Here is a 15698-nt window from a genome sequence, read left to right on the forward strand (position 1 = left end):
TTGAATCGCATTAAATGCTAAGTCCGCTAAAACTTTGAAATATTTTTAATTAAAATTGGCATTTAATGAGTTCGCATAAGGCATTTAATAATTGAATATAGCCTTTTAAAAAATCGAAATTTAATTGCAAAGGCATTTAATTAATTAATTAAATTATTAAATGAAAGGAATGCGCTTGGGGTTTTATTTTAAATATTTTATAAAGGTCGGCCTCCTTTTTATTTAATTTTGTTTATTATTTGCTTCATTTCCACCAAGTCGGCCTATGGGGGAGTATAATGGTGAGCGCCTATATAAGAAAGGTATTGTGAAACATTTTGATCCATCATTCAATCATTGTTTAAGTGCGATTTGGAGAAGCAATAGAAGGAGCGAAATCTCATCCAAGGAGAAGTGCGAATCTCATCCAAGAATGAGTGCGAACTTCGTTGGAGGTGGAGCGAATTGTTCCTCAAGACGTAGAAGACCCACAAGGTGGTGAAGTTGATGAAGGAGGCGCCTTTGCTAGAAGACTTCGATCTTCATTTTGCCTAGCAAATCTCTTAATTTTTTTGCATCTTTTTTAGAGCTAGTTCTCCAAGAAAGGTATGGTGAGATTGTCCTAGTCTCAATTTTGAATTTTGAATTTTGAATCTTGAATTCCAAATTGCGTAGCTATATTTAGGAAATGATAATTCAAAGATTTATCATGAAGTTTCCTAGATTTAAACTCTTTCTAATCTATATTTCTACATTGCGAAGCATGTTGCTCATTATGAAATGTTATGTAGGTATCACGATGGCGACCCCAAAGCCAGGAGTATCCACCAGTCGTCCAGCCCTCATGAAGGAAGATCAAAGGAATGAAGAAATGGAGACCAAGATCGTGTCAAAATGGAGCAACATTGGAGATACCAACTTGGGAAACTTCAGTATGAAGAAGTTTCGAGAGGTCCCTTACATTGGAAAGCCATCACCTGTCGCAAGGAGAATAATTGAGAGTGGCATTATCAAGGCGGCCGGCTTCCCTCCAGCAGTCCAGTGCCATGAGCTGATGATCGAGTGTGCTCGCCATTATGACCCACAGTCAAGATCGATCGTGTCCAAGGAAGGAAACACTTTGGCTTATCTTTCAGATGAGGCTATCAGTGAAGCTCTTCATCTACTAGAACATAAAGATATGATTTACAAAAGCTTGGAAGGAGCTAGATCCATGTACGAAGATGATCCAGACACCTGCTTGAGCATCATCAACAAGAATTGGTTACTCAAAAGTCGTCCTCGCCTAAGCAAGATTCCCAACACACCACATAGGATCGACTTGCAGGAGGAGTACAGAGATTTGATAACCTTACTCAATCGAGTTACAGGGGCTCCTCAAGCCTTCTATTTTGAGAAGTGGATGTTCTTCTTCATCCAAGTGATATTTCAAGGAAAAGGAACAATTCATTGGGCTAGAATCATTAGCCATTGCTTGGACGTACAGTTGAGAAGACTGAAAGCTACTAAATCCTTCCACATGAGCTCGTACATCATGTATGCCTTGATCAGAAGTTTTGAATATGCAGGACTACCTCATAGAGGATCGATTGGAAGAGGACCTGGAGAAGTCAGAGTTTGTGAATCTTATGTTCATTTGCATCATCCACCTGGGAGTAATTACAAGTTAGTCAATGATACTTTCACAATGAACATCACCAGGACACTACAAGGCGGGATTCATAATCGGCTATCTCAGGAGGCACAAGAACTTGTAAAGAGGTATGGTGCTTGGTTTATCCAATTCCAGAAGTTTACATATATTAGAGTTCATGGGTGTCCTTCACCTCCATATATGTTGCCAAGATATCCGACAGACAGAATAGTACTACTTGAGGTGACTAGGCAGTTGGCAGCTTACGCGAAGGCATTCAGACACAGGCATGGAAATGGGATTCCTGTACCTATCATACTAGGGAATTCAGTTGAGGTATGTCCTAATGCTCCAGCTTTAGACGATGCAGAAAGGGAGTTGGCCTTATATTCATTTTCATTCTTTTCATTGAGAGAGAATTTTGATCCTTATGGGCATATAGAAGAGACAGTTGGTAGAAAATACAAGTATGAATGTCAGGTAGAGGACTCTTGGATGAATCTCTCAGATGATTTGGAAGTGAAAAGAAAGATGCATTCCAGATTGCCTTTGGATTTCATCAGGAAATGCAAAGTTTACAGAGTGGCCGATCAAGCTCAGGACAGTGGCAGGCACCTCCAATCCTCTTATGATAGAGAGGACAAGGCATTAAAGATAGATTGGAATGAACCTGAGGTTGTGGACTTGAAAACTTTGATGGCTCCAGTTTTGTCCTGTACTCGCAGATGGGTTGATGTGCAACATCAAAAGTTGAGAGAGCAAAATATATCAATGACTTTTACTTTGGAGGAAAGGTCGGCAGAAGGAGCAAGCGTAAGTGAGGGCCATCCTCATCCTAGAAGCACAAGCGAAGGCAATCCTCACCCCAGAAGCGTAAGTGAAGGCAATCCCCATCATAGAGGTGCGAAGAGGAAGGAAAGACTTGAGAAAAGAGAATCTTCCAAGAAGAAGCAAGAGGCCAATCGAGATCGCTCATCCGGCACATCTTCTCGACAAGAGAAGAGGACACTTGAAGTTGAGGAATCTATGGAGTCAATGGTTCAGAATGATAAACATGAAGAAGGACAGGCATCTCAACGTTCATCAGGTCAATCTCCCCAGGTCAATGAGCTACATGAAGACCAGAATGACGATGAAGCGACGTCTCCTCTCAGGAAAGAAGTGTCACTACCTAAAGAAATACAAGTTAGAGAGACAAGGTCCACCATTCCAGATTGGTTGAAGGAGAGATTAACAAGGGTAATTGTGATCGAAGACGAAGATAATGTGATTGATTTAGATAGCCTTGTTGGAGATTCTCAGGGAGTAACAGAAAAGAAGGCGGCCACCAAAATGTCCAAGATGATCAGAGATGAGACAGGGTCCAGGAAGTTGCAGATAGCTACACCGGCAGTGGACAAATATGAAGGTGAGATCCTTGCAGAAGAATATGATGTAGAAACCATTGAGCTTGGTCCACTCACCACCGAGTAGGCATTGGATGAGGCAACTGATTCATTCGAGGCGCTCAAAGATAAACTTAAGGAAGAAATGGAAAAGAGTAGAAAACTTGAGAGAGAGGTCGGTGCTTGGAGAGGCTACTTTAGTCACCTCAGTCAGCGTTTGGGGCATCAAGATCCAGCAGTATTTCCTGTGCAAGCACTTCCCCTTGAATCAGTTGGTGAAGCAGAGAAAGTTAAGAGCTTGGTCCAGCTTATGAGCTCTTGGATTGACAAATCCCATACAGTTGCCGTTGAGTTTGCAACAAGAATGATGCAGACCATTCATCGGGCTATCCAGGTCCTTGAGATCATCCACAACCTAATGATAACAGTAGCCGCCTTTGCTCATACTAAAGATGTTATCATTCCTGTTCTTCAAGTAATCATGCAAACACCAAGAAAGATCTTAGCACAAGAAAAAATAATGGATGGAGGAGCTCATAATTTACTCCAGTGGTCTACTTTACTCCAGATGAAGGAAGTTCTCTTCGAGGACACCAACACCAAATGCAATCAAGTAGAGGAGGTCATCCATCCGATCCAGGACAAGGTGTTTGGGGTTTTATGTACTATTCTTGGCAGAAGGATCGAAGTTGAGACAGATGTGGATCTTCAAGAATTGGAAGAAAGGGTCAAAGTCATATTTTGCAAAGATGAGAATGTTATTACAGATGAACAAAGAGATCAAATGTTTGCTACTATGCTCCTGATTGAGAAAATCAAGGAACTCGAACCTGAATGGGACGCAGCTCTTCTCAAGGCCTTTGATCAGATTATTCACTTGGAGGAACGAATGAGGAATCTTCTTGAGATTCCTATTGCTGAGATCGAGGGAATCGTGTCCAGATTCATTGCATATGCTAAAAAGGAGCATTGGAAAGGGAATAAGGTTCTAGAAGAGAGGTTGTTATAGATGACATGGCACCTTAATTGTCATCGGTCTATGTTTCCTAGATTTTTGTGCCAAATTAAATATTTGGCTATGCATTTAATGTTGTGCAATAAAAAGGGAACTTTTGTAATAAAACCCTAATTAGGGTTTAGGTGTCAAAATCTCAGCCATTGGTCTTCTTTTGATCTGGGCCGTTCATTGTAATTGAGGATGCTATATATACCCTCACTCATTTTCATTTTGTCATTAGAGATTAGAAGATTAGAAAATAAGAAATAGTTAGAAGTTTAGAGTATTTGGAGAGAAGAAAGTTATTTTGTAGAAAGATTGAGCATTGAAGAAGGAATTTCAAGCAATTGTTGTCTATTTTGGCTTGGAGATCAATAAAATATTGAAGTTATGGTGTTTTATTGTAATTCTTGTGGCTATCTTCATGGTTGTTTACTTTCTTGAATCATTCTCAGTTGAAGTAGTATTCAAGTTTGAAAGGACTAAGTGTTGGGCTTGATTTTGGTGAGATTCACGTTCCAAACCACTAGCTTCTTACTGATTGTGGGAACGCCTTGTGTGGTCAACTGGAGAGACTTGAATTACTTAAACCTTCAATCGTCATTGAGCTTTGGATATGTGCCTTTGTGGTAGTGTCCATGATCCTTGATGAATTGAAAAATCATTTGTTACCTTAGAAGATCGCATCAATTTCAGTTGGGTTGTTATTTCATGGCAATATTGAAATTGGTAGAATCTTGCCAAGTCTAGCCTACATTAGGTCATTCATAGGATTAGATCAGAATTTATCCCTTGCAAACTCTACCTTTTGATCTTTTTGAAGAACTTATTAGTTTTAGGAAATCTTGTTCCTGCAAATCGGAGGACGTAAGGCCCCTTGATGAAACAGCATTCACAACGACCACTGGTGCTTATCCACACGTAGAGACCCTACATAAAAGAACATTGGAGTCACCCTGATTGATCCTTTTTTTGCGACATCTTCAACAATCAGACGCTTTATTCAAGAGAGGATAAGGTACCCTTGGGTATTTTATTCTGTGTATGATTGTGTACAAAAAACACGTCAACACTACCTTAGACGCCTTTCTAGGAGGCAGATAGACGAGGCTGAGCCAGAGCCTGAGCCATAGACTTGTTTTTGTTTACACTTTACAGTTACATATATGTTTGGCAACATTTGAAGTGATGGATTTTATATACATTGGACAACATTTATAACTCTATATATCTATGTTTTCTGATTCCTTCAGCTACAATTTACATTTCTACGCATGTGATGGATGTATGTTTATGAATGTGATCAAATTAGCTTCTATTTGATGATGTTATAGTGTCTTTAAGCTTAATTCAATAATGGTTGTATGAAACAAGTTTTAAATCGTTAAAAATCTCTAAATTTCAAAGGTTTTCTTATTTTGCCGAGTTGTTGCCGAGTCGTTGCCGAGTCGTTGCCGAGTCCGAGCCGAGTCACGAGCCGAGTCAGCCTTGCCGAGTCAGAGCTGAGTCCGAGTTTGGGAACTTTGATTTATATTGTATAATATTTTGGGCTTATGTTGCAAGCGAGCTTGTACGTGTGTTTAATGTCACCTTACCCAGTTTGGTACCATTCCAAAAATGGTATTCTCATTAGGATTTGTAATTCTTGGTATACGTTTGTGTAGAAATGCAACTTCACAATAGATATCATTCGAACTTGAAATGGGTTTCAATTGTTGCTAGATAGTCTCGAAGAGAAGCATTGGAGGTGGCCACTTGTGGGAGATTTTTTAAGTTAGTATTGTGGTTGGTGTAGCAGCCATGGGAGTAGCAATTCCATATGCTTCTTTCTATATATATCTACATATAGACATGCCAAATTCCATGCCTTTTACTAGGTGGATGCCTTTGCTCGTGCCAAAATGGGAATCCATAACATTGCTAAAGTGGTTGACCATATGAAAGAACCAGGCATTTCATGGAATAGGATTATTGTACCGTATTAAAGGCATTCACCTTATAACAAATAGGTCCCAAACTAGTTGAAAACCAAACTAGAAATACTGAGAGAGGGGTGAATCAGTATTTCAAGAACTTTTAATAGATTTAGCCAAATAAAAGGGAGTAGAACAAGCAATTACCAAGATGACATAGAGTTTATCTCGTCAAAAACCCTTTCGAGTAAAAAACTATGTCACAAATAGCTTTCATAATAAAAAATGGGCACCAACCCAATTACAAAAGTGAGCTACAACTCACACACAGAGCACCAACTCTGAACAACAGAGGCACCAACCTCAAGAAGAGCTCCAACTCTTAAATTAACATAGAGGCTTCAGCCTCTAATTGAAGAAATAAACTCGAACTTACAATTCCTCTTAAAAATTTAACAAACTCCACATCATAATATACAACAAGGTAATATGTAATATCGAACGTCCAGGAACACCAACCCGATAACCCAAGCTAATGCGTTTTTATTATATCGTATATTTTAATATGCGAACCTTCCTTCTTTTATCGTAAGATGACCAATGCATATTTTATTATTCCTGAACCTGCTTTCATCGCTTTAAGACATCTTTTCGTGGCACCAAGTAAGGAAAAAAAAATGCTGCCTCAAGTCGTATGCACCTCTAAAGAATAATTTGAACAACCCAAAAAAAAACATATAATCTGCAATTAACAACTACTGCAGAAAACACGTGCCTATCTTCAAATGAAACCAGCGACAGTTCAAAGAGCCCAGTCAAAACAAAACTTTTCAGGCATACATAAAAAAAACTTTTCTTGGCACAAATTTGAAATGACTCAATAGAATAGAGGACAAAAACAAAACGTCTTCTCCAAACATCCGCAACAGATGGCAACGATTTCCCTTTTTTACAAAGCATTACAAATCAGATCAATTTAAACTTCAAAATAAAACTTTAAACTCACGTGGCTCCCACATGAAGAAATAGGCCCTTAAAAATAATATTCTGACATGGCACATAATATGATATTGCAATCTGATTTGGCATAAAAGCTGACTTAACAGTTGATGTTGATACACAAGCAGGCTGCTCAACCAGACAGGCAAACAAGTAGCACAAGTAGACAGGCAGGCAGCTCAAGCAGACAACCAAGCTGCTCAAATGTCTGACACTTAGCAATCTTGACATATATGACAATATACTCAACGCCAGTCACATTTGCAATCAAACTCCTTGTTCGTGTTGAAAACGAAAGCATTTTGGAAACAACACAAGTGTTTATTCAACATAACTTCTTGAAGGGATGTCCCCTCTTGAAATGCAATGATTCTAGAATGTGCATGAAATTGATTTATTGAAAAGGATTTAATTTGTTGGTGTGAAGACAAATCTCACAGTCTTCTCCAACTTTCTCCATGGCCCAGATAATGCTTATTTGTTTTTTTAATAGTTCCTTAGAACCTCATCGATTTTAAAGGTGTTTCTAGGAATCTCTTTGGTGCTGGAAGGAACACTTAAAACTATATGTATGTAGAATTTACAAAATGATGCGTTGAAAATTTGCACCCCATTGGGTATCGATGGTGTTCTTGGTGTCAAGCGAGTGTTTGATAGATTTCTTAAGTTTGATGAATTTGTTGAAAATATTTTAAATGGCCCGCCTAGCTCTAGATTGGATAATCAACACACATACAAGTGTGACAAAATTGGAGTTTTGTTAAGAGTTGTAGTCACAAATCCTTTGATAGATATGTATATGTGATGTGGAAGTAGTCGAAAGACATGCTAATTGTTGGATAGAATGCCTCAATGATATGATCTTATGGATGGCATTGATTCTAGGATATGCACAAATAGTGAGTTCGTAAAGCAGCCATAGAAATTGTGAGCAAATACAATTATTAGCAAGTGAATTGATGATCTTTTGCTTAGGGCAGTATGTTTTCTTCGTTAAAATTATAGAATGCAAATTTATGTTGCAAGTGATTTTGTGCTGTTCTATACTTTGAAATATGGCCTAGTATGCCATTACTAAATTGTATTCCTTGCCCAATGAAAACAAAGGCCTTTGATAATTGAACCTTAGCCTCTGAGATAGTTCCTTATGCACCCTCAGCCTTTGAGATAGCTGCGTACACTCGTTGGCCTTTGAGGTACCTGCACCTTGTCAGATGCAAATGGAGTTCATGACACCATGGCGGTGCTTGACAAACTCCGAAAGACCCTTATGCACAAAATAGATTTGTTGAAATGTTTTTAGAATTTTTGAAGCAAGTGGTAGAGGTGCCAATGTGGAAAATCACATACTAACACGAAGGTTGTAAATGATAGCATTACTTGGTAATAATTGTCAAGATAAACTTGTATGTAGTAACTGTATTGAAATGTTTGGGCATTGTAAAAATGGCACAGGCATTGTAAGTTTGTGGATGTTTGCAAAAAGTAATTTCTTTGTGAATGGTGGCCATGCGACCCTCATACATGGAAAAGCAAGTGCCAAAGGATTATATCTCACATGGATATGTAAGGAATTTACTTGTTGCATCTGCAAAAGCTATTAAATGGGGTGATGTTGCAGGAAAAGGAATTTTGTTTGAAGCAGCAATACTTCTTGTGTCAGTTTCATTATTAGACATTATGAGGAGATATAAGGACTTTCATAATAACATTGATTGATTTCTTGACAAGAAGCGCCAATGAAGATTCCTATAGAACTCCTGGACAATCTTCTACCATGATATTTATAAATTTTATTGCAGACTTTGCTTACCTTGCTTGAATGCCCATTGAAATGGGTGCTGAGAAAAGTAGGCGTGATTAAGAAAAATGTAGACTGAATGTGACATTCGTATTAATCATTTGGAAAATTTTTGTGGTTTCGGTTTGAATTGCAAGGGTCATCTAACTTGTCTGATGGTTCTAATTAGATTCTTCTTACCCCAAATGTAGAAGCTTTCTTCACCTAATTTATGAAAGCAATTTCGCCAAAATATTTTTCTCATAGTAATCATTTGTTTGGTATCATTTGCTTGAAAACACAAGGTTTCATATTGCTTTTGGAAGGCATAATATTGTTCGGATTGTTGGGTTGGATGGAAGCTTCCATAGATGTGCATTTGAGCATGCACATGGTGCGGAAATGACACAGAAAGAACATTCATGTGAATTATTTGATAAATTGTCTTGAAATGTTCATTTGCAAGTGCCATTAATTTATCTACTTTATGTTCTAATTGCTTCTTGCACTTTTTCAAATGCTTGTTTTATGACTTAAAGTGAATTTAAGATTAGAAGTTAGTATTTTAAGAATTAGTTAGAGTGGTAATGAAGTGTTAAGGGAAAGATATATTTTTGAAAAGGGTAATGCAGGTTCACATGTCTCTTAATGTTTGCCAGCTTTTTGGTCACTCTTTGCATAATATTGCCTGAGAAGTAAAGTTTAATAAATCAGCAAAACCAAAGATACGTTATTAGCATTTATATCATCCTGATGAAATTAAGTGCTTGCACTGGCCAGGTCTGTCATTCCAGGTGAATTCACGCACTTGCCATTCCGGGAAATATATAGCCAGCGAGCACATGTGCAGCGTTCAGTCATTATAGATGGTGAGAATGTAGAATCTTACTGCCCTCTTTACTTTGTTACTTTCTAGTAAGGCGTGGTTGTTACATTTGAATTTATAGTTATCCTAATAGAAAATTTATGAGCGGATTTTTAAAAATGCCATTTGATCAATGAAGATTCAAATCAATCAAACTAAGAGACTTGAGTATTTTATCCTTAAATTTGTAACCTATTGGACAATCTTTTATCCAGATTTAATTGGCAATCCCATGTACAAAACTCAAATATGTTGAACTATGCTTTATACATGGAAGCGATTAATTAGGAAGATTGTAGTTATAAATTATTACTGAATTATAAATAAATGAAGCATATACGAGCAGAGATAAAAAGTATACATGTAGAGAACAATATTTGAATAAAGTAACTCACAGCTTTATTCTTTTGAGAGTTATTTGCAGCTTTTTTCTGAGAATAGATATGAGCCATTACTCTCTAATTATTACAGATACAGAACTAGTCTGAGAATAGTGTTGAAGCTATAACACAAGGCTTTTCTACTTCTGATTTATATTTAGAGGTAATGACTATGGACCTTCCGCTATGTTCTGTCTTGTTTTGGTTAGGTTGGATTTGGACAGCGGTTCCAAGTAGTTTCTCTCCGTGGTTTTCTCCCATAAGGGTTTCCACGTAGATCTTTGTTCTCTTTTGTATAGACGTTGTTACTGCTACTGCTGTTATGGTTGCTAAGTCTTAATAAAGTGAAAATATTACCTTATACTGATTTACTCCCCCAGTATAAATTTGTGCTCATCAAAAACAGATTCAAATATATGGTGACTCTTAACTAACAGTAATTCAAATTATAGGCTCCAATCAGGCTAAACTTGATAAACTCTTAATATTGTAGTTTAGTATTATCTTGTTTAAACAACTTCTCTTTGTTCGCTATTGACACTATCTTGATGAATGGGATTATTTTGCTCGAGATTGTGACGAGGAGGCAACAAACTGGAATATGAGGTAACCTTGAACCAGCCAACCTCTAAGGCTCTCTAACTCAACGGGTAATCCCTGATTCCAAAGGTCTTTACACAACACCAAGTGAAACAATGGTTCAATCACACCAAATTACACCTTGGAAGACCCAAAGGCTCCGCAATGTCCACTTACAAACAACGAACACTTCTCAAGTTCTTGTGTGACTACACACACCCTTGCATACATGAGTGGGCTACTACTAGGCTTTAGGGTTTGAATGGCCCATTTGACCAATTCAATGCACCGATCCTTGGAGGGGTGTTCTCACAACACCTTAACACGAATGAAACAGGGTTTCATGGTTTAGATCCACCGGAACATCAATTTTGACTCACTCGCCCACAAACTGAACCGGTTGCTATTAGGCCTCCATTTGAGGGAATCAGGTGAAAATTTTTGACACCCTGAGGATCAAGGCAAACAAATTATATTTTCAGATACCCTTTTGGGAGTTCTCAACAATACCTCAGTTTCCGGTATTGGATCAACTTGCAGATATCCCAACCGGTACTACACTAATAGACCTAATAGGGCTATTATACCTATTTGACTGAACGCCTTTCACAAAATGGTTAGGTTCTCCCAATGGGTGACCTTCAATGACCATGAAATGTTATGTAAACCTCCAAAGTATTCTTCTACTACATTCAAACCCTTTTCCAGTGCTCTACCACTCAATTTTCACGCACTGCACTCATCAAATTGGTCTGTCACATAGAGATGCTAGACCTAGGGTTAGTTCTCCATCCTCTTCGCCCTGTTGTATCCTCTTAATGGCTTTTGGTACTGACATATGATACAGTGACCTATCATCTCCTATAATGGCAGAGTGTTCAGTTAAGGATTGATAGGCCAAAATCCATTATTGTAGGGGTTTAAGGGTTTTAGGCTACCCAATAGAGATTTGCTCGTAGAATGGGGCAGCGATCACTTCAAGACTTCACACCGAATGCAAAACAAAGGTAAAACAAACTAGTTACAGGATCTATGCCATGGGCATTCTTGCCAATCCACCTTCAGTATGCAATCAACAAAAATTAGGCGGTTTTTCTGAGTTTCCAACAGTTCTTGATGCTTCAATTTCTTTCCAAATCAACCAACATACATTCTTCGGTGTTTGGGGCCTTTAAAGATATCTCCCAAACGACCACAACCTCCTCCAACTGTTTTTCAAACTAATTGACCGTTGGAGAATCACGACTTACAAAAAGTGCAAAATTGTCATGACAACAAGTTGACAACATGACAACTTTTGCCTTTTTCAACCAACTTAGACTCCAGACTATCATAGTCCCCCAAAATGATTACATTTGATTCTTAAACATCAAAAATGACTCAAATAGACTTGTGGTCACTTGATCCCTCAATTTAGACCATTGTGACCCTTATTGACTCAATTTGCTCTACCATACCCTAGATGACAATTTTGACCCAAACAAGGACAAACTTGTCATACTCCTAGGACATTGAATTACAAAAAGGACCCATAGGGTCTTATTGCATTCCTTCTAGCTAATAGAAAATCATCATGTTCTTGGTTCATGTCTTCATAGGTAGGTTCTCCTGCACCAGATTGCCAAGGTAACCATAATGAGACTTGACTCCTTTACAAATGGTGTGGACCAAGAGACAATGAAGATGCCGATTACCCTAAACAATAGACAACTATTACCATGATTGATATAGAAGGGCAAAACAATGAAGTTTTAGCAATCAAGAGAGTGCAAACCAAGGTACTATTACCTAGATCCACGCATAGAGAAAGAACAAATAAGAAATGCAAAGGCAAAAGTTGAGCAAGCTATGGCAGATGAACAACAATATTCCAATTAAAATATACAGGTATTGCCATAAGATTCCAATTGGTTCAAAGCATTATATGACCAGTCCTACAAACCACAATACTTATTAAGATGGCAAATCTCTTGGAAAGTATGCCTCCATTGAAGACTTTAATCATGACTTGCATGCAAGTAACCAAGATAGGGTTTAGCCAAGGAAAAGCCGAAGATACAATATTAGAGCCTCCATTGCACGGTGGTAATGTAATCGATACCATGTTGATGAAAAATATGACAAAAAGTTCTATTGTCGTACAGAGGGAAATCCTTAGGAGGACTTTGATGAACAAAATTAGTGATGGAGGCATGGAAGTAAATGTACTTCCGAAAGACACATGGAAGATTCTTGGGAAACCCACTATTTGGCTACCAACATTTCAATTGGTAGGAGCTGACCAACAAGTGTTCAAAGTCAGCCTGCTAATGGGCCTATTGGGGTTAATCTATTGTCAAAGGCAAATAGGAGTGTGGAATGGAGTAAACCGGAGATGGGGTGGACTCAAGTGAATTTTGATGGTGCGTCAAGAGGAAATTCCAGTCCATCAGGTGCCAACTATGTGGCAAGAGATTCAGTGGGGAGTATCATTGCCTTGGGGGCAACTAAACTAGTGGAAGGAACCAATAATGAGGTGGAAGCTCAGATAGTGTGGTTGGTAGTTAAAATGGCCAAAAATTAAATCTTTCCATGATTCATTTAGAAGGCGACTCTCTAATAATTGTAAATGCATTGATCAAAGCAGAAATTGGAATGTGGAGGCTTAAAAAATATATTAAAAATATAAGGGATGTTCTTGCAACGTTCACAAAGTTTCAAATTTTCCATATTATGAGAGAAGGAAATATGGTTGTTGACATGCTTTTGAAGCTGGTAGTGGCCATTAATGAGGAGAGCGAGAAGGAGGTTTGGGAAGATCTCGATGAGGTGGAGTTGGATTTTTGAGGCCCCACCATACGCCATCATCTCTAAAATGCTCATTTTGAGGGATGTCATTTATAGTGATGGGAAAGGTGACATGATTATTTGATAGGGCGACTTATATCGCCGCATGCTTCGACCAAAAGGCAAAGAGGTTGGTGGTGGTGGGTGAGGGAGGTCTGCAACATGGAGGACAACTTCACCCTCATCATAATGAAACAATAGTTGGTGTTTTTGGGTAGGGTGACGAAAAAGTGTTTTAAGAGTTTATTTAATTATGATGATCCAATCTTTCTGCAGATTATGGAAGTCTTGTTGGGAGAGTAATTTATGCGAACGAATATTGACATCGTATCGATGGTGATGGCATGGGGACTTGAGTTGGGGAAGATGGAGGAGGTGCTGTGGATAATGAAGAGGTGTGTAGATGAAGAATGGCTCTACAACATGGAGTCCCTCTTGGCGAAGGCTCATTCTGGTGCAGGCTTCCTAGTTGATGGAGACATTGTGAATTCAGAGGAGGATACACCACTGCTTCTCCTTCCCTTCAGTCGTTGGAGCCTCAATTCAAACAAGGAGGAGTGTAGAGCAGTGGCGCTGATCGGGTGGGATGAACTGAAGGCTTTTTAGGAAAGGAAGGAAAAGGAAAGAGTGGAAAAGGCGAATCCATGGCAGACAAGGGCAAGGAGAAAGCAGATTACAACCTCAAGGACTACTGGGTGAATGGTCCAATCATGCTTGGTGTGAAGGAAAATTGAATCCCATGTGTAAATCTTGTTAATTTTGTATAATGTTTTGTATATTCTATGGACAGTTTCAATGCTTGTATGTATTAGGCGGGGAAGGCATTCTCAAGGCTTGAATGTAATAAATTATAATATGGGCTATACATTTTGTATTAGGATAGAGGCGAGGTAGTTTCAGGGTATATTTTTGGGTTGTCTGTAATGGGTTATGTCATGGGGCCTGAATTTTTGATTGGATGGTAGGGCATGGTTTTTATCCGAAAATCTCAGACTGATCGATGTAATACTTTTTGTTTATAATAATATAAGTAAATCATTATTATCGACCAATAAAAAACAAGTGTTCAAAGTCTTTGTAATTTCCCCATTTTGTGTTCTCTTGTATTACAATTGGCACTGAATTTCTGGGTGTGTTAGCCTTACCAGAGGGGTTATTTGATGTTACAATGAGCTTAGATGGTTCTAGAGGACTCATATGACGTTTTTTGATGTTATTTGAGATGTAATTTCCAAGATTCTTGGAGAGAGCGTCTATTTATAGTAAGTCTCCTAATCGGGTCTGATTCTCATTATTTATCATTGGTATCATTCTAGTGTAGTCAATTTTTGATTCTAATGCTTTTCAATGATTTTTGCAACTTGGGTGTAATATTGAGCTATTAATTATTTTTAGTAAGGTTGATATTTTAATTCAAATAACTCAATGGGCACCTTAGTGTTATAGCTCGTTGGAACTAGGATGGAAAGTTTTAAATATTGGGATGCTGATAAAGTGGCTTGAAGTCCTGAGAATATTTTAAAAATAAATAAATCCTTTTTTTGAGTATATATGACTTATTTAATTAATAAAGTGATTTTATATTGAGTCTAGAAAGTTATTGGGTATTAATTAAAAGGAGGTTTTGGAGTTCATTTGGTATTATGCAGTCTATTCTACTTTCTTTGATTGAAACCCTTGTGGTTTGGGAGTTTGAACTTGGTTCTTCTCAGCCTTCTTGAGGACGAAGAACCTCTTGGAGAAGATTAGTCATGGTTCCTCCTTGATTAATACTGTGCGATTCATTTAGGATCACAATTTGCGCAAAAAGGATTTAGAGGTGGATTTGTACAAGATTCTCAATTTGTGTTGAGTGTTGATGAATCAAAGGTTTTGTGCTGAATGTTTGAAGTTAATGAAGATTTTGTAATTTTAGGATTTTTTTGAAAGCTTGCTACAGTGACACTGCTATAGTGTCAAATGAGCACTTGACTGTATATGTTATTTTATGCAGTTATATTCTTATATTTCAGTCTGTTATTAATCAAACAAAGGTTAGAAATCAAGCTTACCTCTGTATTCTGCAAATAATTTAAATATTTAAAGAGATCCTTCTATTGCTCTTGTTCATGAATGTCTTTATTTATGCCTATTTCTTTGAGTTTTCATACTAAGAATTCTGCACTTTAAAATCTGCAAACACAATTGTCATCTACGTGCAAAAACTCAGAAAATTACTTAGACAAATACTCAACATTCAATAAAGGGAAGAAGAGCAGTTTTGGGAAAATTTTGGTAGAAATTGTGGAAGGATATTACAGAGTTATGGTGAATATTTCAACAAATATTGCAAATCAAACTTAATAAGCAATCTACAAATTAG

At 37.8% G+C, this 15698-nt stretch overlaps 1 protein-coding gene across 7 annotated transcripts in view; it reads left to right on the top strand.

The window, feature by feature from the left end:
• Nucleotides 1-15698, top strand: part of LOC131026781 (actin-related protein 8) — a 183948-nt gene that overhangs the window by 25986 nt on the left and 142264 nt on the right. For 6 of the 7 annotated variants that reach the window (XM_057956755.2, XM_057956756.2, XM_057956757.2 and 3 more), the window contains exon 2: nucleotides 9467-9555. In XM_057956755.2, the coding sequence (XP_057812738.1) occupies nucleotides 9467-9555 (89 nt within the window). Of the gene's footprint in view, nucleotides 1-9466; nucleotides 9556-15698 lie in introns of those variants that run through there. The other variant, XM_059221258.1, reaches the window with a different exon arrangement.

The sequence above is a fragment of the Cryptomeria japonica genome, chromosome 1 (genome assembly GCF_030272615.1).
Source record: "Cryptomeria japonica chromosome 1, Sugi_1.0, whole genome shotgun sequence".
Taxonomy (NCBI): domain Eukaryota; kingdom Viridiplantae; phylum Streptophyta; class Pinopsida; order Cupressales; family Cupressaceae; genus Cryptomeria; species Cryptomeria japonica.